Raw genomic sequence first — 26,283 nt, 5'->3', positions numbered from 1 at the left:
ACCTTTGCGGAGAGTGGAGAGGGCTGGTGTTCCAGGTGAGGGGCAGGGGACATTTTCCTCCATGGGAAAGGACAATCTACTCTATTCCACTTGGACAGACATCTGAGTAGCCATTTATTAAAGCAACTGCTCTAAGGCAGTCCTGTTTCTTCAATGGGTTCTTTTTTTTTTGAGAGATAGTCACACTCCATCACCCAGGCTGGAGTGCAGTGGCTCCATCTCGGCTCACTGCAACCTCCGTCTCCCAGGTTCAAGTGATTCTCCTGCCTCAGCCTCCCAAGTAGCTGGGATTACAGGCACATACCACCAAGCCCAGTTAATTTTTGTATTTTTAGTAGAGACGGGGTTTCGCCATGTTGGCCAGGCTGGTCTCGAACTCCTGGCCTCAAGTGAACTTCCCGCCTTGGCCTCCCAAAGTGCTGGGGTTACAGGCGTGAGCCATCACTCCTGGCCCTTCACTGGGTTGATTTTATCCCCTGAGGACCTAAGTTGAGAGCCCTGCAAAGGTAGACCTTCTGTTCCTGAGACTGACAGGTGCAGACCCATGTGACATTTTGAACGAGCCTCTGCCTCCCACCCACCACTCAAGTCTTATGCACGGTAAATTTTGAGGTGTCCAGATGTCATGATCCTTATATATGTTTTCTTCTTAGAGACAGGGTTTTGTTCTGTCGCTCAGGCTGGAGTGCAGTGGTGAGATCATAGCTCACCACAGCCTCGACATCCTGGATTCAAGCAATCCGCCTGCCTCAGCATCCTGGGTAGCTGGGACTGCAGGCATGAGCCACCACGCCCAGCAAATTTTTTTATTTTTAAATTTTTATTTATTTATTTATTTTGAGACAAGAGTCTCGCTCTGTCGCCCAGGCTGGAGTGCAGTGGCATGATCTCGACTAATTGCAACCTCTGCCTCCTGGGTTCAAGTGATTCTCCTGCCTCAGCCTCCAGAGTAGCTGGGATTACAGGCATGCCCCACCATACCCCACTAATTTTTGTATTTTTAGTAGAGACAGGGTTTCACCACATTGGCCAGGCTGGTCTTGAACACTTGACCTCAGGTGATCCACCTGCCTCAGCCTCCCAGAGTGCTGAGATTGCAAACAGGAGCCACCGCACCTAGCCAATTTTTAAATTTTTTGTAGAGATGGGATCTTGCTGTGTTGGCCAGACTGGTCTTGAACTCCTGGGCTCAAGCAGATCTCCTACCTCAGACCCCCAAAGTGCTGGGATTGCAGATGTGAGCCACTACACCCAGTCATTATTCTTATTTTAACTGTTAAACTGGGGTAGGCTGGGCACGGTGGCTCATGACTATAATCCCAGCACTTTGGGAGGCCCAGGTGGGTGGATGACCTGAGGTCAGGACTTCAAGACCAACCTGGCCAACATGGTGAAATACTGTCTCTACTGAAAATACAAAAATTAGCCAGGCATGATGGTGGACACCTGTAATGCCAGCGACTCAGGAGGCTGAGGCACGATAATTGCTTGAACCTGGAGGCGGAGGTTGCAGTGAGCCAAGATCACACCACTGCACTCCAGCCTGGGAGACAGAGTGAGACTTCGTCTCAAATAAAAAAACAAAAAACAAAAAACAAAAACAAACCTGGGGCATCTTCACCCCAATTGCAGCAGCAGGAGTGGGGCAAGGCCAACAGAGCCCAGTGTCATGCAAGGGGAAAGTGGGCCACATCCCTGGCCCTGCATCTGTCTGCACCCAGTTCCCTTTTGCCGTCCATGAGTGATGCTGGCTGGCTGTCCTCACACTGAGTTCTGACCCTCTTGTTCTGCTTTGGAACCTCCTTTTTCTTCTCCATGCCAGTGTTGGAGCCACCTCTATCCCATGCACAGACACATCTCCTGTGTCCCTGGCTTTGAGGGCCCCAGCTTGAGTAGAAACTAAAGTACCTCGTGCTGGGTCAGAATGTGTATGAAGAAGAGGTTTAAGGCTACAAATTTGGTAAAGAGCGTTTCACATATGACAGAAAATACCTAGCATCTGCATTCAAGAAAGGAGTGGTTAGGCTGGGCATGGTGGCTCATGACTGTAGTCCCAGTGCTTTGGGAGGCCGAGGCAAGAGGACCACTTGAGGCCAAGGCAAGAGGACCACTTGAGGTCAAAAGTGTGAGACCAGCCTGGGCAACATAGTGAGATCCAGTCTCTACAAAAAATAAAAAGAAATAGGCCAGATGTTTGTGGCTCACACTTTGGGAGACCAAGGTGGGAGGATTGCTTGAGACTGGGAGTTTGAGACCAGCCTGGGCAATAGAGCAAGACCCCAGCTCTACAGATTTTTTAAAAAATTAGCCAGGCATGGTATTGTACACCTGTGGTCCCAGCTATCAGGAGGATGAGGCAGGAGGATTGCGAGCCCAGGAGGTAGAGGCAGCAGTGAGCTATGATTGGGCCACTTCACTCCAGCCTGGGCAACAGAGCAAGACTCTGTCTCTCAAAAAAAAAAAAAAGAAAAAGGGAGTGGTTAATGAAGATCATGTGGGCTGAATCCTGCTTCACTCCATCACCAGATACCTGCAAAGCTGAGGGCTGTTTTAGGGTTCTTCAGAGGCTACAATCTATGCTCCTTTTAAAATATCTATGTCTGCCTCATTCTAGCTGGCTCTCCAACCAGTCTGAATGGGTGAGGTTTAAGTGTCACACTGAACTGTCCATACCCTGGTATGGCATCAGACTAATGACTAGCACATGTAATTTGTACTTCATGACCTCTTTGCCAAATCCAAGGGCATGAAGGTCTACCCTTATGTTTCTTCTAAGAATGTTATAGCTTTAGCTGTTACATTTAGGTCTGTGATCCATTTGAGTTTATTTTTGTATATGGTGTGAGGTAGGGATGCAACTTCATTTAAAACTTTTTTTTTCTTAAGAGACAGGGTCTCATTCAGTCACTCAGGCTGGAGTGCAGTGGCACCATCATAGCTCTCTGCAGCCTTGAAGTCCCAGACTCAAGTGATCCTCCCACCTCAGCCTCCTGAATAGTTGGGGCTATAGGTGCATGCCACCACACCTGAAATTTTAAAGTTTTTTGTAGTGAGGTCTCACTATGTTACCCAGGCTGGTCTGGAACTCCTGGCCTCACATGGGATTATAGGTGTGAGCCACTGCATCCGGCTTCCATGTCTGCCTTGGAAGCCTCTGGAGTAGCTGGGACCACAGGCACACGCCACCACTCCTGGACCTGTGAGTCCTTCTTTTTTGTTCCCTTTAAGGATTGTTTTTGCGATTTGGAACTCGTTGCGATGCCCTGTGAATTTCAGGAGCAGGTTGTCAATTTCTACAAAGAAGCCTGCTGGGATTCCAGTGGGGATTGCGTTGATTCTGCAGATCAGTTTGGGGAGCATGGCCGTCTTAACTCTGTTGTGTCTTGGGTGACCTTTTCTAGGTGGAGCTATCCTACCCCGATGGCAGCCCAGCTGAGGGGGTGACGGTCCAGATTAAGGCAGAGCTGACACCAAAGGATAACATCTACACCAGTGAAGTTGTGTCCCAGAGTGGACTAGTGGGGTTTGAAATCCCCTCCATCCCCACGTCAGCCCAGCACGTGTGGCTGGAGGTGGGTGAGTCCCGTGGACCCTTGTTATTCAGCCAGCAGGTATGGACTTGGGGCCTCCCCCAGGCTGGGTGCAGGCACCTGATCAGTGGGCCTGGAGCCCGTCCCAGCCCTGCAGGAGTACACATTCCATTAGACAGTGGGATGGACAACACAGCCATCCTGGGATCAGGTGGAAGGTCAAAGAGAGATAAGGGTGCCTGGACCAGTTATGCCAAAGGAGTCTTGTCCGAGGAGATCTCTCCAAATGGACTCCTGACCATGGGGAAGTCAGCCAGGCTGCTTCTGGGTGGGTGGAACAGCCTGGGTGCAGGTTCAGAGGCAGACCGTGATTATACTGTAATCAGAGTCTCACAAGTGCTCAACCATATTGAGCCATTTTTGAAAGAGATTGGGGAGAGAGCCTTCCACCTCATGGGTGCTCAGTGGAAGGCAGTGTCAGGCGAAAGAGTGATCTGATTTTTTTTTTTTTTAAGAGACAGGGTCTCGCTCTGTTGCCCAGGATGCAGTGCAGTGGCATCATCATAGCTCACTGCAGCCTCTAACTGCTGGGCTAAAGGGATCCTCCTGAGTCAGCCTCCCAAGTACCTGAGATTACACGTGCATGCCTGTAATTAGCACCACACCCAGCTAATTTTTAAATTTTTCTGTAGAGGCTGGGCACAGTGGCTCATGCTTGTAATCCCAGCACGTTGGGAGGCCAAGGCAGATGGATCACCTGAGGTCAGGAGTTTGAGACCAGCCTGGCCAACATGGCAAAACCCCGTCTCTACTAAAAATACAAAAATTAGCCAGGTGTTGTGGCAGGTGCCTGTAATCTCAGCCACTCTGGAGACTGAGGCAGGAGAATTGCTTGAACCTGGGAGGCGGAAGTTGCAGCGAGCCAAGATTGCGCCACTGCACCCCAGCCTAGGCAACAGAGTGAGACTCCATCTCAAAAACAAACAAACAAGCAAATAAATAAAAATAAATTTTTCTGTAGAGATGGGGTCTTGCTATGTTGCCCAGGCTGGTCTCAAACTCCTGGCCTCAAGCCATCCTTCCACCTCAGCCTCCCAAAGCATAGGGATTATAGGCCATGAGCTGCCATGTCTGGCCTGATCTGATTTTCGATACCCAGTGATCACTCCAGAGTCTTTAGTTGGGGGTGGTTCAGGGCGGGCCCAGGCAGGCAGACAGGAGGTGAGGACAGAGAGGTCTCCAAACTGGAGCTCTTGAGGAAGTAGATCCGGAAGGCCTTAGTGTCCCATCATCAGGGGAGGCAAGAACAGGAGGGACTGGAGAGGATGTCCCAGCCCTTGGCTTTGGGAACTGGCAGTGGACCTGGCGGCCCTGCAGAGAGTAAATACGTAGATGGGAACTGAGGACACTGTGGTCACTTTGTCCTCTGTGGGCACCATGTCCTAAAGGTTTTAACCACTGAAGCCACTGCCTTGCCACTCGACATTCACAGCCAGATGGGTTCACGCTTTCTTGTGTTGGACCTGCTGCTCAACACACAGCACAGCCGTTTGGTCACCTGGGCCACTGTTCTGTTGTTTTTTTTTTGATACAGAGTCTTGCTCTGTCGCCCAAGCTGGAGTGCAGTGGTGCAATCTCGGCTCACTGCAACCTCGGCCTCCCAAGTTCAAGCGATTATCCTGCCTCAGCCTCCCGAGTAGCTGGGATTACAGGCGCCCCCCGCCACGCCCAGCTAATTTTTGTATTTCTAGTAGAGATGGGGTTTCACTATATTGGTCAAGCTGGTCTTGAACTCCTGACCTCAGGCAATCCACCTGCCCCGGCCTCCCAAAGTGCCGGGATTACAGGTGTGAGCCACCATACCCGGCCCACTGTCCTGTTTTAAGAGAGTGACCACAGCCTGGCATCTCTCAGACTCCTTGAGGAACCAGAGATCTGCCCTGCCCATCCCCTACCAGGTGGGAGATTGCAGTAACTTCTGACACCAGCTACCTGGAGCTGGGCCACACTTCACAGGTGGTAGGCACAGCCCTCTCCACAAGACTACCCTAAATTCTGACACCAGCTGCAAGTCCAGGGGTCCCCGGGCCACCTGTGCTTCCCACCCACTGGCTGCAAATTCCACTACCCCACCACCTTTTAATTACAGCTTTACCATAGCAAAATGACACAAATTAGAACCAACCAAAGAGAGACATGCATAGAGTGAGGTCTGGGCAATTCCCAGATTGGAAGCTTTGTGTGTTCTCTGCACAGAACCAGGATATGTAATCCCCACAAGCTGAGCATTGCTAAGCAGGAAAGCTCACCTGAGCTTTGGTGTCCAAAGTTTTTTGTGGGGGCCTCATTTCGTCTGCATGATTGATTAAATCATTGGCCATGGGACTGATCTCAGTCTCCTGCCCTCTGCCTTCCCTGGAGATGGGCTGATAACCTGTGGCTCAAAGCCCAGCCACCTAATCACACAACTGGCCTTTCTGGTGTGGCCCATTTATACCCTATTTAGAGTCTACCTACTTCCCAGGAGCCAGAGACAGAGGCAGGCCAACTTTTTTTTTTTTTTTTGAGACAGAGTTTTGCTCTTATTGCCCAGGCTGGAATGCAATGGCATGATTCCAGCTCACTGCAACCTCTGCCTCCCAGGTTCAAGTGATTCCCCTGCCTCAGCCTCCCAAGTAACTGGGACTACAGTTGCCGGCCACCATGCCCGGCTAATTTTTTGTATTTTAGTGGAGACAGGGTTTCACCATGTTGGCCAGGATGGTCTCGATCTCCTGACCTCGTGATCTGCCCACCTTAGCCTCCCAAAGTGGTGGGATTACAGGCGTGAGCCATCGCGCCTGGCCCAACTTCTTTTTTAAATTATTTCAGAGATATGGTCTAGCTCTGTTGTCCAGGCTGGAGTGCAATGGTGTGATCATAGCTAATTGCAGCTTTGAACTCCTGGACTCAAGTGATCCTCCTGCTTCAGCCTCCCCTAGTAGCTGAGTCTCCAGGCACAAATTTTTTGTAGAGACTGGATCTTGCTATGTTGCCCAGGCTGGTCTTGAACTCCTGGGCCCAAGTGATCCTCACACCTCTGCCTCCCAAAATGCTGAGATTATAGGTATGCACCCACTCTGCCTGACCCCCAATACCCTTTGACCAATCTTGGACGCTTGCTTCTTTTTTTTTTTTTGAGTCGGAGTCTTGCTCTGTTGCCAGCCTGGAGTGCAGTGGTATGATCTCAGCTCACTGCAGCGTCTGCCTCCTGGGTTCAAGCAATTCTTGTGCCTCAGCCTCCTGAGTAGCTGGGATTACAGGCGTGTGCCACTACTCCTGGCTAATTTTTGTATTTTTTCAGTAGAGACGGGGTTTCTCCATGTTGGCCAGGCTGGTCTCGAACTCCTGGCCTCAGGTGATCCACCTGCCTCGGCCTCCCGAAGTGCTGTGATTACAGGTGTGAGTCACTGTGCCCAGCTGGACACTTGCTTCTTGATGCTAGGAAGAATGGGCTGGACAACTGGCTACTACTCCCTGAGGATTGGGGAGGGGGTTCCCCAAAGGGATATTGGAGCATGAGAGGGTGTTTCTTCTGGGCAGAGCAGGCAGAAGCATCCCCAAGACCCCCTTTCTGCTCTTGGCACTCGGGTGTTGATCCAAGCGTCTTCTCTTCTCAGACCAAGGTGATGGCACTGAACGGGAAGCCCGTGGGGGCTCAGTACCTGCCCAGCTACCTCTCCCTTGGCAGCTGGTACTCCCCCAGCCAGTGCTACCTGCAGCTGCAGCCACCCTCCCATCCACTGCAGGTAAGATTTTCAGGTGCTACCCTTCCTGGGCCATGCGGGATCCAAAAAGCAGCATGAGCCGGGTGCTGTGGCTCATGCCTGTAATCCCAGCATTTTGGGAGGCCGAGGCAGGCAGATCACTGGAGGTTAGGATTTCGAGACCAGCCTGGCCAGCATGGTGAAACCCCATTTCTACTAAAAATACAAAAATTAGCTGAGTGTGGTGGTGCGTGCCTGTAATCCCAGCTACTCGGGAGGCTGAGGCAGGAGAATTGCTTGAACCCGGGAGGCAGAGGTTGCAGTGAGCTGAGATCACACCACTGCACTCCAGCCTGGGCGACAAAGCAGGACTCCTCAAAAAAGACACAGCATGAGTGAGCCCCTAAGGCAGCAGTAGCCAGCCTTTTTGGCACCAAGGATTGGTTTTGTGGAAGACAATTTTTCCACAGACGGGGGCACGGGCATGGGGGATGGTTTCAGGATGATTCAAGGACATTATGTTTATTTTGCACTTTATTTCTATTATTATGACATTGCAATATATAATGAAACAATGATACAACTCACCATCATGTAGAATCAGTGGGAGCCCTGAGCTTGTTTTCCTGCAACTAGACAGTCCGATCTGGGGGTGGTGGGAGACAGTGACAGATCATCAGGCATTAGATTCTCATTAGGGGCATGCAACCTAAATCCCGTGCAAGCACAGTTCACAATAGGGTTCACACTCCTGAGAGAATCTAATGCTGCCACTGCTGATGTGACAGGAGGTGGAGCTCACATGGTAATATGAGTGATGCGAGCAGCTGTAAATACAGATGAAGTTTTGATTGCCGGCCTACTACTCACCTCCTGCTGTGTGACCTGGTTCCTAACAGGCCATGAATCAGTACTGGTCCATGGCCCTGGGGGTTGGGGACCCCTGCTCTAAGGGACCTAATACTACAGCTGACACAGGGATCCCTTATCTCCCCAGCAAGGGGAGAATTCTGCAGAATGCATGCATGCATTACTATTTGTTTCTTTTCTTTCTTTTTTTTTTGTTTTGTTTTTGAGATGGAGTCTCACTCTGTCAACCAGGCTGGAGTGCAGTGGCACGATCTCAGCTCACTGCAACTTCCGTCTCCAGGGTTCAAGTGATTCTCCTGCCTCAGCCTCTGGAGTAGCTGGGATTACAGGTGCCCACCACAATGCCTGGCTAATCTTTGTATTCTAGTAGAGACGGGGTTTCACCATGTTGGCCAGGCTGGTCTTGAACTTCTGACCTCAAGTGATCCGCCCACCTTGGCCTCCCAAAATGCTGGGATTACAGGTGTGAGCCACCACGCCCAGCTCGTTGCTATTTATTTGTTATGGACATTTAGGCTGTGGCCCAGGGCTGACAATGATGATCACCACTCTGCCCCAGGGCACCACTGCACCCAGACCTGACATAGAGCTGCTGCTATGGGGCCAGATTCCCCACTGCCTTGAGCCTTCCCTTAGTGCAGAGGCCCTGGGAGTTTCTCCACACAGACACTCTGAGTGCAAAGACAAGGTAAATTTAGAGCCGTGTCTGCCATTCATTTTTCCTGGGTCTATTATTTTGCAATTCTGATTATATAAGGTGTGTGTGTGTATTTTTCTTTTAATTAATAGACTTAATTTTTTAAGAGCAGTTGTAAGTTTATAAAAACCTTGAACAAAAAGTAGAGTTCCCGACCGGGCGTGGTGGCTCACACCTGTAATCTTGGCACTTTGGGAGGCTGAGGCGGGAGGATTGCTTGAGCCCAGGAGTTTGAGACCAGCCTGGGCAACATGGTGAAATCACATCTCTATCAAAACAAAAACGAAAACAAAAAAACCCCAGCCGGATGTGGTGGTGCATGCCTGTAGTCCCAATTACTCAAGAGGCTGAGGCAGGAGGATCACTTGAGCCCGGGAGATTGGGACCGCAGTGAACCATGATCGTGCCACTGTACTCCAGCCTGGGTGACAGAGCGAGACCCTGTCTCAAAACTAAACTTAACTAAACTTTATCTATAGCTTACTATTGGCCAGAGTCAATCAACACAGATTTTGTACTTTCTATGCATGACATACTGTATTCTTACAATAATGTAAGCTACAGGAAGGAAAATATTATTAAGAAAATCATAAGATTTTCTTACGCTGGCAGGCGCAGGTAAAAAAAATCATAAAGAAGAGAAAATATCTTGACTGTTTGTGAAGTGGGAATGGATCATTGTAAAGGTCTTCTTCCTTGTCATCTTCACGTTCAGTAGGCTGAGGAGGAGGAGGAAGAAGAGGGGGGTCCTGCTGTCTTGCTTGGGCAGAGGTGGAAGAAAATCCACACATCAGTGACGTGGGCAGTTCAAACCTGTATTTCTCAAGGGTCAACTGTATATATGTGCATATATATGGATATGCTGTGTACATGTGTGTTCATAGACATCTAGATACCCACATATACATATATATATATATATATATATATATATATTTTTTTTTTTTTTTTTTGACAGAGTCTCTGTCTCCCAGGCTGGAGTGCAGTGGCACAATCTCGGCTCACTGCAACCTCCATCTCCTGGGTTCAAGCACTTCTCCTGCCTCAGCCTCCCGAGTAGCTGGGATTACAGGCACCTGCCACCATGCCCGGCTAATTATTTTTGTATTTTTAGTAGAGTATGGGTTTCACCATGTTGACCAGGGTGGTCTCGAACTCCTGGCCTCAGGTGATCCACCCTCTTCGGCCTCCCAAAGTGTTGGGATTACAGGCGTGAGCCACCGCGCCTGGCCATACACATCTATATTTAAGATACATCACCCCTCTGTTAACTTTGTGGACTGGTGGCAGGCTCACTGGCTGGGCCGTTTGCATCCTGGCCGCAATCCCAGCAGAGCCTCTGGCTCAAGCTATAGCCCCAGCCTTGGCAGAAATGTCACCCCTAATGGAAACCAGTTGCCATCACAGCGCCCAGGGCCCTACCAGCCCATAAACCTCTCACACTCCTTTTCTGATCACATTGAGGCCCCTGAGGTTCAGCTTGGAGGAATCGTGGCGCCAAGGCTGCCTGTTTCCTGGGATTAACAGCCCTTTGCAGAGGTTGTAAGAATGAGAAGTCAGACAGGATCATGCCCAGCTTGGCTGAACACACTGTTCTTCTTGTAATTCCATTAAACCAGTGGTGCAGGGCGGGGACGCTGGTGCTGGCCTCCTCCTCAGGGGGCAGGAAGGAACCTTGTGTTCTCAGCTGGCCAGACTGTTGTTCTGATTAGGGGGAGACCTGGCTCTGTCACTCAGATTTTGCTCCCCGGGTGAATCTCAATCCTGTTTGAGGTGGCTCAGAAACCCCAGCGCGTCCTACCCACCAAACTGCCATGAGGGGCCCGGGCACAACCTCAGGGCATGGAGGGAAGATGGGTTCATGCTGGGGCCAGGCTGGGCATGGTGCAGGGACCTCTTCCTCTTCTTCTAGCGCCAGGGCCCCGGCAGGGGGGAACTGGGGGGCTCCACTCCCCACATCTCGGCACCCATCCTTCTGAACCTGTTTTGCTTGGTGAATGGGGGCTGTCACTCCAATCTTTTAAGGTTGTTTTGATGCCATAAATCTAGTAAAGAAGAGGAGAAAGGTTTGTGCTCTCCTTTTCCCCCCAAGATCTCAAGCAGAAGGGGACTTTTGTTTGGGTGTCTTTTTATAAGCGGGACATTAATAAATTTAGAGTGAAATTGAAAAATGTTAATATAATAAACAACCATGAGACTTTCACCTAGATTTATAAATTAATGCTTTGCCTATATCCTTTCATTCATCCCTCCATCCACCCTCCATCCCTCTCTCCATCCCTCCATCTGTCCCTCTCTTCATCCCTCCATCCATCTGTCCTCTCTCCCTCCATTCATTCACCCTTCCTCCCTCCCTCCACCCATCCATCCACCTACTACCCTTTATCCACTCATCTTCCCTCCATCCATCCACCCTTCATCGATCCATCCATCCTCCATCTATCTATTCATCCATCCATCCACCCTCCCTCTGCGCCTCCCTTCATCCATCCATCATCCATCCATCCATTTACTCTCCCTCCCTCCTTTCTTCCTTCCCTTCTTTCCTTTCTCCACCCATCTATCCACCCACTACCTCATCCATTTATCATCCATCCATCCATCCATCCTTCCGTCTGCCCTTCATCCACCCTTCATCCATCCATCCATCCATCTACCCTCTCTCCCTCCTTCTTTTCCTCCTTTCTTTCTTTCCTCCACCCATCCATCCACCCACTACACTTACCTATTTATCTACCCTCCATCCATCCATCCATCCATCCATCCATCTGCCCTTCATCCATTCATCCACCCTTCATCCAACCATCCATACATGTACCCTTCATCCATCCATTCATTCATCCACTCTCCCTTCATCCATTCTCCCTCTATCCCTCCCTTCATCCATCCATCCATCTGCCAATTCACGCATCCATCTATTTCTCTACACATTTTTTGACTGCAGCATTTGAAAGCAAGCTACAGACATGATAGTGCTTCACTCTTAAATACTTGACCATAATGTATACTTAAAAAAAGGCATTATTTTACCTGACCTCAAGGCCATTTTCTTAGGTCACACCTAAGAAAATTACATTCACCAAATTATATTGTCTAATTCATAGGCAATATTCAGATTTTCAATGGGTACCCTAAAAATGTAATTTACATTTAGTGTTTGTTTGCATGCATATGTGACTGCACGATTGTATCACACATGTGTGACTACACATGAGTGTGCATGTGCATTTGTGTGAGTGTGTGTGCATGCTCACCCATGTGTATGTACTTGGTTTTTAGGGGTTTCACTATGTTGCCCAGGCTGGTCTTGAACTCCTGGCCTCAAGTGATCCTCTCTGCCTCAGCCTCCCAAGGTGTTGAGATGACAGATGTAACCACCACACCCAGCCCCACTACTGTTAATAATTGGGTTGTTTATCTTTGTTGAGTCATGAAAGTTCTTTCTAAATTCTGGATACTAGCCCTCATCAGATGTGTAATTTGCAGACATTTTCTCCTATACTATGGGTTATCTTTTCACTTTCCTGACAGTGTCCATTAGTGCAACAAAATATTTTAATTTTGATGAAATCCAATTTCTCTTTTTCTTTTGCTGCTTGTACTTCCGATGCCACATCTCAAAGAAACCATTGCCAAATCCAAGGTCATGATTTATCTCTGTGTTTTCTTTTAAGAGTTTTGTAGTTTCAGCTCTTACATTTAGGTCTTTCATCTGTTTTGAGTTAATTTTTTTATATGGTGTGAGGTAGGGATCCAAATTCATTCTCTCTCTCTCTCTTTTTTTTTTTTTTTTTTTTTTTTTTTTTTGAGATAGGACCTTGCTCTGTCACCCAGGCTGAGGTGCAGTAGTGTGATCATAGCTCACTGCAGCTCAACCTCCTGGGCTCAAGTGATCCTCCCACCTCAGCTTCCTAAAGTGTTGAGATTGCAGGTGTGAGCCACCACCCACAGACCAACTTCACTCTTTTGCATGCATCTATTCAGTTGTCTCAGCACTGTTTGTTAAAAAGACTATGCTTTCCCCATTGAATGGTCTTGGCACCCTTATTTCAAATCAGTTGCCCTTAGCTGTCTGGATTCATTTCAGGGCTCTCACTTCTATCCCATTGGTTTCTATGTCTCTCCTTATGCTGGTACTACACTGTCTTGATTACTGTAGCTTTGTAGTAAGTTTTGAAATTAGAAAGTGTGAGTCCTCCAACGTTATTCTTCTTTTTCAAGATTCCTGAGTCCTTTGTGTTTTCATATAAATTTTAAGATCAGTTCCATTTCTGCAAAAAAGGCCATTGAGATTTTGATAGGCTTCCCCTAATGCTAACATCTTACAAGACTATGATCCATTTGTCATAACTAAGAATCAACACTGGACATCAGTGTTAACCAGACTCCAGATTTTATTTGGATTTCCCCAAGTTATCCCACTTATGGCCTTGTTTTCTGGTCCGGGATCACCTTTAGGGTCCCACGTCACATTTAGTCATCACGTCTCCTTGGTCTCCTCCAATCTGAAAATTTTATTCTTTCCTTGTCTTTCACGACCTTGACATTCTTCTTTTTCCTTTCTTTGTTTTTAATTAATTAATTTATTTTTGAGACAGGGTCTTGCTCTGTCACTCAGTATATTAGTCCGTTTTCATGCTGCTGATAAAGACATACCCACGACTGGGTAATTATAAAGAAAAATAGGTTTATTGTTATTTATTTATTTATTTATTTTGAGATGGAGTCTCACTCTGTCACCCAGGCTGGAGTGCAATGGCACAATCTCAGCTCACTGGAACCTCTGCCTCTCAGGTTCAAGCAATTTTCCTGCCTCAGCCTCCTGGGCTGGGATTACAAGCACCTGCCACCGTGCCTTGCTAATTTTTGTATTTTTGTAGAGATGGGCTTTCCCCATGTTGGGGAGGCTGGTGTTGAACTCCTGACCTTAGGTGATCCGCTTGCCTTGACCTCCCAAAGTACTGGGATTACAGACGTGAGCCACCATGCCCAGCCAGAAAAAGAGGTTTAATGGATTCACAGTTCCACGTGGCTGGGGAGGCCTTACAATCATGGCAGAAGGTGAAAGGTACATCTTACATGGTGGCAGACAAGAGAGAATGGGAACCAAGTGAAAAGGGAAACCCCTTATAAAATTATCAGATCTCACAAGACTCATTCTCTACCATGAGAACTGTATTGGGGAAACTGTCCCCATGATTCAGTTATCTCCCACTGGGTCCCTCCCACAACACATGGGAATTATGGGAGCTACAATTCAAGATGAGATTTGAGTGGGGACACAGCCAAACCATAGCACCCGAGGCTGGAGGGTGGTGGCACAGTCATGGCTTACTGCAGCCTTGACCTCCTGTGCTCAAGTGATCCTCCTGCCTCAGCCCCCCTAGATAGCTGGGACTATGGGCTTGTGCCACCACACCCAGCTATTTTTTTTATTATTTTTTGTGGAGATGGAGTTTTGCCATGTTGTTCAGGCTGGTCTTGAACTCCTGAACTCAAGCAATCTGCCTGCCTCAGCCTCCCAAAGTGTTAGGATTATAGGCATGAGCCACCACACTCAGCTGACATTCTTCTTTTTGCTGCTCAAATTTTCCAAATTTGGCTGTGGGAGTCCCTTAGGCCCAGCTTCTTAAACAGGCAGATTCTTCCTTTAGGGGGAGGTAGAATGACATTTATTTTTCTTACTATATATTTTTTTAATTAAAAAATATTGATTGATTGATTGAGACAGGGTCTCACTCTGTTGCCCAGGCTAGAGTGCAGTGGCATGATCATGGCTCACCGCACATCGACCTTCCTGGCTCAAGTGATCCTTCCGCCTTAGCTTCCCGAGTAGCTGAGACCACAGGCACCCACCACCACATCCACCTAATTTTTGTATTTTTGTAGAGATGGGGTTTCACCATGTTGCTGTGGCGGGTCTTGAACTCCTAGACTCAAGCGATCCTCTCACCTCGGCCTCTCAGTGTGCTGAGATTACAAAGCGTGAGCCACTGTGCCTGGCCAAAGTTTTTTGATTTTTTGTAGAGACGGGATCTCACTTTGTTGCCCAGGCTGGTCTCAAGCTTCTGGGCTCAAGTGATCCACCCACCTCAGCCTAACAAAGTACTGGGATTACAGGTGTGAGCCATGGCCCCTGGCCAGAATGACACTTATTAGCCACCTATAGTGTGCATTGTATGATGTTGAGCATGACACACACATCATCTCGTTGGAGCCTCAGGACCCTCTGTCCAGGAGATAACAGCCTTATTTTACAGATGGGGAAACTGAGGCTCAGAGAGGTGAAATGATTTGCCCAAGCTTCCACAGCAAGAATGTCACTCTTCCCCTACTCCAGATATCCCTCTTCTGGGCTTTCAGGGTGATCCCAACATTTGGGGACAGTCACAGATTGCAAAACATGGAACAGAGGCGGGATTCCTAGGGCAAAGTGTTGGACATGGCCACACGCCAACCCCCTAGGGAGATCTTAGGACCTGGGAGGCCTTAGCTTTCCTGATATCAGAATAATGGCAGCCTCAGGGTTCAGTGTGGGGCCTTAGCATCAGTTCCCCTGAGTTTGAATCCTGCCCTGCACTCATTGACATTGGGCAAAGAACCAAGGCCTCAGTTCCAGTTTTCCCCTCTGGGAACTTGGGGACTATGATAGGACCCAACTCATTGAGTTCATATCCTAAGAGAAGGCCCAGCCCACTTGTGGCATTAGCACGTTCAAAGTTAGGAAACAGTATTTTATTTTTATTTTTTTTTGGAGACAGGGTCTCACTCTGTTACCCAGGCTGGAGTGCAGTGGTGCGATCATGGCTCACTGCAGCCTTGACTTCCTAGGCTCAAGTGACCCTCCCACTTCAGCCCCCTGAGTAGCGGGGACTACAGGCATGTGCCACCACGCCTGGTCAATTTTATGTGTGTGTGCTTTTTGTAGAGATGGGGGTCTCACTGTGTTGCTGAGGCTGCTCTCTAACTTCTGGACTTGAACGATCTGTCCGCTTCAGCCCCCCAAAGTGCTGGGATTACAGGCGTGAGCCACTGCACCTGGCCGTAAACAGTTCTTAAGACAACTCTTTCTTCTGACACCAATTGCAGAGTTTGGGGGTCCTCACACTACTGCAGTTTCTTTAATTCTCTAGAAGAATTAACGGAACTCACTAAAAGCTGTTATACTTACAGTTACAATTTATTACACTAAACAATACACATGAAAATCAGCGAAGACAAGAGGCCGATGATGCAGAGTCTGGAAGAATTCTTAACATGAACTTACTTGTTCTGTCTGCATAGAGTCAGGGACAGTGTTATTTTCCCACCAGAGATGTGGGACAGCATGCATGGTGTACTGCCAACTAGGGAAGCTCCCTGGAACCTTGGTGTCGAGAGTTATGTTTCTTTCTTTCTTTCTTTTTTTTTTTTTTTTTTAAATAGAGATGGGATCTTGTCATGTTGCCCAGTCTGGTCTCAAACCCCTGGCCTCAAGCGATCCTCCTGCCCCGGCCTCCCATAGCACTGGGATTACAAGCATGAGCTGCCACACCCGGCCTGGTGTCCAGAGTTTTCACTGGGGCTCAGTCACATAGACATAGATGACCACCTGCCTCCGTGACTAATCTCATTACCCAGGTTGATCCGATGCTGCATGGCCCAAGGCCTCCTCCAGAAATCATATTTATTACTACCTGGTGTGACCCAAGACCCCAAGTAGAAAAAGATGCTCTTATCAGGCAGGACATTTGAAGAGCTTAAATCACCTCCCAGGAGCTATGGGCAAAGGCCAACCCTCTCTTTGGCCCAGGTTCAATTCTTTACTGCATGACACCTTACTGAGGGCTTTCACACCATCACGTTTCATCTGTACCACAATTCTGCAAGGCAGTGAGCCTCAGGCTGTATACAGAACTAGGGGCCACTGGCCGGGTACAGTGGCTCACGTCTGTAATCCCAGCACTTTGGGAGGCTGAGGTGGTTGGATCACGAGGTCAGGAGTTCGAGACCAGCCTGGCCAACATGGTGAAACTCTGTTTCTACTAAAAATACAAAAATTATACGGGCATGGTGGCGGGTGCCTGTAATAGCTACCCAGGAGGCTGAGGCAGGAGAATCACTTGAACCCAGGAGGCAGAGGTTGCAGCGAGCTGAGATCTCACCATTGCATGCCAGCCTGGGTGACAAGAGTGAAACACTATCTTAAAAAAGAAAACAAAAAACAAAAAAACTAGGGGCCAGGACTGGATGCTGGGCACTCCGCTCCCTCAGCCATCCCAACCTCCCTCTGGCCCCAGAATGGCCGTCTTCCTGTGGTGGGTTGCAGCATTGGTGCAAGGCAGAGCCCCCCATGCTGCGTGTCTTCCATAGGTTGGGGAAGAAGCCTATTTTTCTGTGAAGTCCACATGTCCCTGCAACTTTACCCTGTACTACGAGGTGGCTGCACGGGGCAATATTGTGCTATCAGGCCAGCAGCCTGCCCACATCACCCAGCAGCGAAGCAAGCGGGCGGCCCCTGCCCTGGAGAAACCGATTCGTTTAACACACCTTTCTGAGACAGGTGAGCCGGGCAGCGGGGAGAAGGTTCCTGTTCTTCCTTCTGAACAATTGAGACTGAGATGGGTGCTCCTGCAAGGGGGGACAAGGCAAGACCCAGCAGAGAGGGGAGCATGCCTTGGGGCAGAGGGGACACATCCTTAACAATACCAGACTGGGTCCAGGAAGACAGTGATCAGCTGCTGGAAGTGGAGAGGTTCAGGCCCCAGGCTCTTCTCACTCTGTGTGTGCAGGGGACAGGGAAAGCCAGCCACAGACTAGGCTCTTGCACTGGCCCACATTGTGCTGTTGCCTCTTTGCCCAGGCGGTTCTGCCTATGAGTCCTCTTCCTCTTCTCTTTTTGACACCATGTGCTCCTCATAAGGTCCTCCTCCCAGGGGACTTCCTTAGTCCCCTCCTCTTCAAAGCTCTTCTTCCCAATACAGGGTCCCCAACTTGAGCACTATAGACATATATAAGGGGGTGGATCACTCCATTGTGGGGGCGTCCTGTGCACTGTAGGGTGCTGAGCAGCATCCCTGGTCTCTCCCCACCAGATGCCAGTAGTACCAACTTTCCACAGTATGATGACCTAAAGAGTCTCCAGATATTGCCACTATCCCCAGGGGGCAGAGTCACTTCCAGGTGAGGATCACTGAGATAGGTAGGTAGATAGATAGAATGATGGGTGGATAGATAGATAGACAGGCAGGATCTCTCAGGCTAAGGCAAGGTTTCTCAACGTTGGCACTATCAACATTTGGGCAAGATCATTCTCTGTGGTGGAGGCACTGTAGGATATTGAGCAGCATCCCTGGCCTCCACCCCATAGATGCCAGTAGCCCTATAGATGATAGAGGGATGGATCAATGGATGGATGGACAGATAGAAAGATGGATGATGGATGGATGGATGGATGGACTGATAGAACAGTGGATAGATGGAAGGATGGATGGATGGATGGATAGGTGGATGGATGGATGGATGAATGGACAGATAGATGGATGGACAGAAGGATGGATGGATGGATGAATGGACAGATGGATGGGTGGATGATGGATGGGTGGATGATAGATTAATAGACAGATGGATGGATGGATGGACCGAAAGATGGATGGATGGATGGATGGATGAATGGACAGATGGATGGATGGACAGATGGATGGATGAATGGACAGATGGATGGTTGAATAGATGGATGGATGAATAGATGGATGGATGGATGGATAGTGGGTGGGCGGATGATGACTGGATGAATAGATGAATGGATGGATGGATAGTGGGTGGATGGGTGGATGATGGATGGATGAATAGATGGATGGTTGGATGGATAGATGGATGGATAGTGGGTGGATGAATGGGGGATGATGGATGGAAGAATAGATGGATGGATAGTGGGGTGGGTGGATGAGTGGATGATGGATGGATGAACAGATGGATGGATGAACAGACGGATAGATGATTGGATGGTGGATGGATGGGTGGATGATGGATGGATAAATGGATGGATGGTGGGTGGGTGGATGATGGATGATGAATAGAGGGATGGGTGGATGGTTGGATGGGTGGATGATGGATGGTTGATGAATAGAGGGAAGGGTGGATGGTGGGTGAGTGGATGGATGGGTAGATGGTGGATGGATGAAGAGATGGATGGATGGATAGATAGAAAGATGAGTGGATAGATGGATGGATGGATAGATAGATAGACAGACAGAGAAGATCCCTCTTTCTTAGGCAGGCTTTCTCACCCTCTGCACTGTCAACATTTGGGACCATCCCATGCACTGTAGGATGCTGACTAGCATCTCTGGCTTCTATTCACCGGAAGCCAGTAGCATCCCCTCCAGCAGTGATGACCAAAAAACATCCGCAGACATTGCCAGCATCCCCTGGGTAGCAGAATTGCCTTGGCTGAGAACTGCTAGCCAGAGTCCTGCTTTGGGCATGGTGCACCTTCACCCTCTTGGTCTTCTCTTCTCTTCTGGGTGAAAAAACAGGGGCTTTATGTCTCCCTGGAATCCTTGTCCAGGGCCAGCCCTGGGCTTGGAACTCCCCACAATCTGTCCCCATTTAACCCCACTGCAGCCTGGGATGGTGGTGGTTCCACTGTGTCCATCTGCAGATGAATGGGCTGTGACTTGGGGGTGGGGGTTTCAGGGACTTTCCCATTGCCTAGTAGGGGCCAGAGCCAGGATTTGAACCCCAAGGCCAATTGGGTACCCACTTCCTCCTGTTGGCCATGAGTTTCCTTGTGTTCCCCCTTTCCCCTACCATCCCTGTCCACTGGCTGCTCTGAGCTCTGCACAGAACCAGCTGACAGATGGCCCATTCTGGAACTGGGAGCCTTTCTACCCTCATTCTCTTGCCATAGAGTATTTGGGAGTGCCTGGACAGGCTTCTAAGATCCTCTATCCTTTAAGGATCATTTACCCACAGGGAAGGCAGTATGAACTCAGTTCAAGTCAGCAAATAATGGCTGCCCAGGTCTGCCGGCCCCAGGCCCCAGCAAGACAGAGCCAATCAGAGGGAGGGACTGGAGGTCAGGGGCATATTGGGGAGCTGCAGTGGTGCTGCCTGGACAAGCCAAGGTGGTTCTGCTGTCCGCGGAGGAAGCAGAGGGCTGGTCAGGGAGCAGGGACCATGTTCCCCGGCAGAGAGGATTATTCTAGGCAAATTCCAGCCTGCTCTGTAGGAGCCCATGGTGACCCTAGAGCTGAGTCAATAGGAAGAGTCAGCATTGACTGAGGATGTAGCCTGGGAAGGGCATCTCAAAACCAAAGATGCAGACTGTCTCAATGCGTAGACAGGAGCGTAGCGCAGGGCAAATTGGGGCAGAGCCTGAATGGCTGAGGTTGCATGTCGGATGTGGAGAATTCACCACCTCTCTCTACTTTTGCTCACCTCAGAGCCCCCACCAGCCCCAGAAGCTGAGGTCGACGTGTGTGTGACCTCTCTTCGTCTGGCCGTGACCCCCAGCATGGTCCCCCTTGGTCGCCTGCTGGTCTTCTACGTCAGGGAGAATGGAGAAGGGGTCGCCGACAGCCTTCAGTTTGCAGTCGAGACCTTCCTCGAAAACCAGGTAGAGCATCGTGCACTGAACCTGGGACACAGCCAGGGGCCATCGGGGCTTCTCCAAGGTGCTGGCCAGGGGGTCTGTGCACACCTGAGACTCATATTGTGTCGCAGCATGATGTAAGGAATTATGGGAACATGAGTTGCATCTTTACTGAAGCATCTCCAAAAGTCACCCAAAAGGAGATTGCATTCAAAACACATAGGGAAAGCCATCAATTGTTCTCTGCCTTTGTTGAATTCAGGATTTAAGGGACAGCACTTGTTTCCATCGGCACCCTCAGCCTCCTCTCCCCCTCCCTGCAACAACTTTATTATTATTATTATTATTATTTTGAGACGGAGTCAAGCTCTGTCGCCCAGGCTGGAGTGCAGTGGCACGATCTTGGCTCACTGCAGCCTCTGCCTCCCGGGTTCAAGCAATTCTCCGGCCTCAGCCTCCCGAGTAGCTGAGACTACAGGCATGTGCCACCATGTCTGGCTAATTTTTGTATTTTTAGTAGAGATGGGGTTTCACCATGTTGGCCAGGCTGGTCTTGAACTCCTGGCCTCAAGTGATCCACATGCTTCAGCCTCCCGAAGTGCTGGGATTACAGGTGTGAGCCACTGCGCCTGGCTCCTCCCTGCAACTTGTAAACAAACTGCCGCAGGCTCTCCGCCAGCACCTGCCTTCCCATCTCTGCCTGTCCCTCTGTGTTCCCTTCTTTGTGCCCGCTGCACAATGACCAGCTGCCCTTCACAGTGTGGGACCAGTTTCACCCAGGTAGCGAGGCCAGGTTCCCAGCTGAGCTGGCAAAGACCCACTCTCCTTGGTGGGCAGGGGGTGCATGGGTGGGGCAGAAGAGATGCCTCTGGACTAGACCAAACCTGGGTTGAACCTTTTTTTCATTGAAATGGAGTTTCATTCTTGTTGCCCTGGCTGGGGTGCAACGACACTCTCTCAGCTCCCTGCAACCTCTGTCTCTGGGCTTCAAGCGATTCTCCTGCCTCAGCCTCCTAAGTAGCTGGGATTACAGGCACCGGCCACCATGCCCAGCTAAATTTTGTATTTTTAGTAGAGATGGGGTTTCACCATGTTGGCCAGGCTGGTCTCGAACTCTTGACCTCAGGTGATCCACCCGCCTCGGCCTCCCAAAGTGTTGGGATTACAGGCGTGAGCCACCACTCACAGCCAACTGAACCAAGTTTCTTATCCCTTGCTGCATTTGTGCCAAGGTTTCAGTGACGTATTCAGCAAATGAGACCCAACCTGGGGAGGTTGTCGACCTGCGGATCAGGGCTGCAAGGGGCAGCTGTGTGTGCGTCGCCGCAGTTGATAAGAGTGTCTACCTGCTCAGGTCTGGGTTCCGGCTGACTCCTGCCCAGGTGAGCAGACCCCTCGGGCTTGGGTTCTAGACCTCCACGGGGCTTTACCTTCTCTTGCTCTCCCTTTCCCATTTCTCATTCCAATAAATGAAGAGTGGCATTTGAATCCAGATTCGCTTTCTCCGTCGGGTTCATTTTTCAGGGAACCTAATGGGTGTCTGATAAATCCTTCCTGCTGCTTTAGCGCAGTTGCAAGATCAGGGAGTCAAGGTCATCAGATTTTTGCAACATGACATTGGGCCAGGTCTCATCTCTCTGGCTCCAATTTGCCCATCTTATTTTATATTATTTTTAGAGTTGGGATGTTGCTCTGTTGCCTGGGCTGGAGTGCAGTGGCGTGATCATAGCTCACTGTAGCGAACACCTCCTGGGCTTAAACGATCCTCCCACCTCAGCCTCCAGAGTAGCTGGGGCTACAGCCATGCACCACCACGCCTGGCTAATTTTTTCTATCTTTTGTAGGGGCGGGGTCTTGCTATGTTGCCCAGGCTGGTCTCAAACTCCTTTGCTCAAGCCAGCCTCCTGTTTCAGCCTCCCCAGTAACTGGGATTAGAGGCATGGGCCACTGTGCCTGGCTCCTGTTTGCCCATCTTAAAATGGGCTGATGCTACCAGTGCCCATCTCCTGGAGGTTGTCATGATGTGATAAAGAGGTTGGGATGGGAGCATGCCGCACCCACGGGAGCCAGTTTGGGTTGTAAAGAAAACTTCAGCTGACAAGTCTCTGTCCCCCTTTGCCTGCAGGTTTTCCAGGAACTGGAAGATTATGATGTTTCTGATTCCTTTGGCGTGTCCAGGGAGGATGGTCCTTTTTGGTGGGCTGGGCTGACGGCACAACGACGCCGGCGCTCCTCCGTCTTCCCGTGGCCTTGGGGCATCACCAAGGACTCTGGGTTTGCCTTCACCGTAAGGAGAGGTGGTCTCAGATCCCTCTGCCCCCTTCTAAGGTCCTCTTGCCTAGAAATAAGAGTCTTGGATATTCAGAAATGGGTTGGAAACAGAATTGGAAGCTTTTCTTTCTTGTTTTCGAGATGGGGTCTCGCTCTGTGGCCCAGGCTGGAGTACAGTGGTGTGATCATAGCTCACTGCAGCCTCGAACACCTGTGCTCAAGTGATCCTCCCACCTCAGTCTCCCAAGTAGCTGGAACTACAGGTGCATGCCACCACACCTGGCTAATTTTATTTTACTTTATTTCTTTGTAGAGATGGGGTCTTGCTACATGGCCCTGGCTAGTGTCAAACTCCTGGCCTCAAGCAATCCTCCTGCTTCAACTTCCCAGTGTTAGGATTACAAGCATGAGCCATTGCACCCAGCCTTCCAAACTTTTCTTTTTCATTTCTCCCCAATGAAAGCTCACAAGTAGATTCTTCCAATTTGCAAAGCCGTGGAGAGCAGAATGTTATGACTGTCAATGGTCAGGTTCAAATGGGTAACTTGAACTTGTGATGGGACGTGTTATGACATTGACATGCTTTGCTGCGAGGAAAACCTTCTCATTGGGAGCTGTGGGTGCCAGTAGCTCTTAGCTCTGCCTCGGCTTTGGTTAACTTGGTTGTGTGTCTGGCAGCTTTCAAGCAGAAGGAGGTGGCTGTGTTCCCAGGTGGCAGGGGGTCTGAACTGCATAGGTGATCCTCCTGCCTCAGCCTTCCTAGTTGCTGGGATTAGAGGCATGAGCCACTGTGCCCAGCTCCAGTTTACCCATCTTAAAAAGGGCTAATGGGGCGCCTGTAGTCCCAGCTACTCGGGAGGCTGAGGCAGGAGAATGGCATGAACCTGGGAGGCAGAGCTTGCAGTGAGCCAAGATTGCGCCACTGCACTCCAGCCTGGGCGACAGAGCGAGACTCCGTCTCAAAAAAAAAGGGCTAATGCTGGCTGGGCGCGGTGGCTCACGCCTGTAATCCCAGCACTTTGGGAGGCTGAGGTGGGCGGATCACAAGGTCAAGAGATCGAGACCATCCTGGCCAACATGGTGAAACCCCCTCTCTACTAAAAACACAATAATTAGCTGGGCGTGGTGGTGCATGCCTGTAGTCCCAGCTACTTGGGAGGCTGAGTCAGGAGAATCACTTGAGCCTGGGAGGTGGAGGTTGCAGTGAGCAGAGATCATGTCACTGCACTCCAGCCTGGTGACAGAGCGAGACTCCGTCTCAAAAAAAAAAAAAGAAAAAAGGGCTAATGCTATCAGGTGCCCATCTCTGGACGTTGTCATGATGTGATATAGATAGAAAGGGATTGGGATGGGAGCATGCTTCGCCCTTCAGGGTCACACCTTAGGGTGCTGGTGGTCTCCACTCAAATGCGTGTCCCATTGGAGGGTGCCTTTCATTTCAGCTTTAAAAAATATTTCTGGCCAGGTGTGGTGTCTCACGCCTGTAATCCCAGCACTTTGGGAGGCCAAGACAGGTGGATCACCTGAAGTCAGGAGTTCGAGACCAGCCTGGCCAACATGGTGAAACCCCGTCTCTACTAAAAATACAAAAATTAGCCGGGTGTGGTGGTGGGCGCCTGTAATCCCAGCTACTCGGGAGGCTAAGGCAGGAGAAGCTCTGGAACTGGGAGGCGGAGGTTACAGTGATCACGCCACTGCACTCCAGCCTGGGTGGTAGAGCGAGACTCTGTCTCAAAAAAATGAAATTAAATAAATAAATAAATAAATAAAATTTCAAAGGCATCCTTCCCTCCCCAACCTATGTTGCTTTTATTATGAAAATTTCCAAACATGCAGAAAAGTTGAGTGAATTAGACAACAAATACCCACATGCCTGCCACCTAGTTCCCACAGTTCTATTTGCTAAAAAAAACAAAACAAACAAACAAAAAAATCTCTTATTTTTCTTTTTTTGAGACAAGATCTCACTTTGTCACCCAGGCTGGTATGCAGTGGCGTGATCTCAGCTCACTGCGGTCTCGACCTCCTGGGCTCAAGCGATCCTCCTGCCTCAGCCTCCTGAGTAGCTGGGACCACAGACACACGCCATCATGCCTCGCTAATTTTTTTCGTATTTATAGAGATGGGGTTTCACCATGTCACCCAGGCTGGTCTTGAACTCCTGGGCTTAATGGATCCACCCGCATTAGCCTCCCGAAGTGCTGGGATTACAGACATACACCACTGTACCTGGCAAAATAAACCTTTGTGTTTTCTTTGTTTTTTGTTTTGAAAAATAACATTTCATTTATGAGTATGTGAACTGCCTGGCAGTTTGAACTCCAGGTCCCTTCTGGAAGTCAGAGGTGACGCCTTTGAGTCAAAGGAACTGGGTTTGAATTTCTTATTCAAAGGCCGGGCGCGGTGGCTCACGCCTGTAATCCCAGCACTTTGGGAGGCTGAGATGGGCGGATCACGAGGTCAGGAGATCGAGACCATCTTGGCTAACACAGTGAAACCCCATCTCTTCTAAAAATACAAAAAATTAGCCGGGCGTGGTGGCGGGCGCCAGTAGTCCCAGCTACTCAGGAGAATGAGGCAGGAGAGAATAGCATGAACCTGGGAGGCGGAGCTTACAGTGAGCCGAGATCGCGCCACTGCACTCCAGCCTGGGCGACAGAGTGAGACTCCGTCTAAAAAAAAAAATTCTTGTTCACAAATCCAAGTCAGCCCAGGCTACAGTGAGTCTTCTTTCAAATCCAGTTGCTCCCAGTAATTAGTACAATGATGAGGACAGAATAAAAAGACTAATTGCATAGCCGGGCGTGGTGATGCACTCCTCTGGTCCCAGCTACTCAAGAGGCTGAGGTGGGAGGATCGCTTGAGCCTGGGAGTTTGAGGCTGCAGTGAGCTATGATTGCAGCACTGCACCGCAGCCTGAACCACAGATGGAGGCCGTCTCTAATAATACTAATACTAATAAAAGAGGTCATTGCATCCCGCCGTTGGTCCTTGGTTGGGGTCAGGTACCGCTCCAACTAATTTCCTCCTCTGCTCTCCCCTCACTTCCCCTTCCTTCTTTTCTTTTCTTTTTCTTTTGAGATGGAGTCTTGCTCTATTGCCCAGGCTGGAGTGCAGTGGTGTGATCTTGGCTCACTGCAACCTCCGCCTCCTGGGTTCCAGTGATTCTCCTGCCTCAGCCTCCCAAGTAGCTGGGATTACAGGTGCCCACCACCATGCCTGGCTAATTCTTGTATTTTTAGTAGAGATGGGGTTTCACCATGTTGGCCAGGCTGGTCTTGAACTCCTGATCTCAAGTGATCCGCCCACCTCGGCCTCCCAAAATGCTGGGATTACAGGCATGTGCCACTATGCCTGGCCATGATTTTTCTAATCGAGATGAAATTCATATAACATAAAACTCACCGTTTAAAATTCAGTGGCATTTATTATATTCACAGTGCCGTGCAACCACAACCCCTACTTAATTCCAGAACATTTTCATCCCCCAAAAGGAAACCCCATCCCCAGTAGCAATTACTCCCCATTTCCCCTCCCTCAGCCCCTGGCAGTCACCAGTCGATCTGCTTTCTGTCTCTATGGATTTGCCTGTTC

General features: G+C 49.6%; 1 protein-coding gene across 6 annotated transcripts in view; it reads left to right on the top strand.

Annotated features, from left to right (window-relative positions):
* Positions 1–26,283, top strand: part of CPAMD8 (C3 and PZP like alpha-2-macroglobulin domain containing 8) — a 133,840-nt gene that overhangs the window by 29,449 nt on the left and 78,108 nt on the right. For all 6 annotated transcript variants that reach the window (XM_003813600.7, XM_063599994.1, XM_063599997.1 and 3 more), the window contains 6 exons: positions 3,402–3,572; positions 7,190–7,318; positions 17,196–17,385; positions 20,270–20,442; positions 21,651–21,800; positions 22,544–22,705. In XM_003813600.7, the coding sequence (XP_003813648.5) occupies positions 3,402–3,572; positions 7,190–7,318; positions 17,196–17,385; positions 20,270–20,442; positions 21,651–21,800; positions 22,544–22,705 (975 nt within the window). The remainder of the gene's footprint in view (positions 1–3,401; positions 3,573–7,189; positions 7,319–17,195; positions 17,386–20,269; positions 20,443–21,650; positions 21,801–22,543; positions 22,706–26,283) is intronic.

This window comes from Pan paniscus, chromosome 20 (genome assembly GCF_029289425.2).
Source record: "Pan paniscus chromosome 20, NHGRI_mPanPan1-v2.0_pri, whole genome shotgun sequence".
NCBI classification, from domain to species: domain Eukaryota; kingdom Metazoa; phylum Chordata; class Mammalia; order Primates; family Hominidae; genus Pan; species Pan paniscus.
Note: the sequence above shows the minus strand (reverse complement) of the source record. Positions and strands in the feature narration are given on the sequence as shown.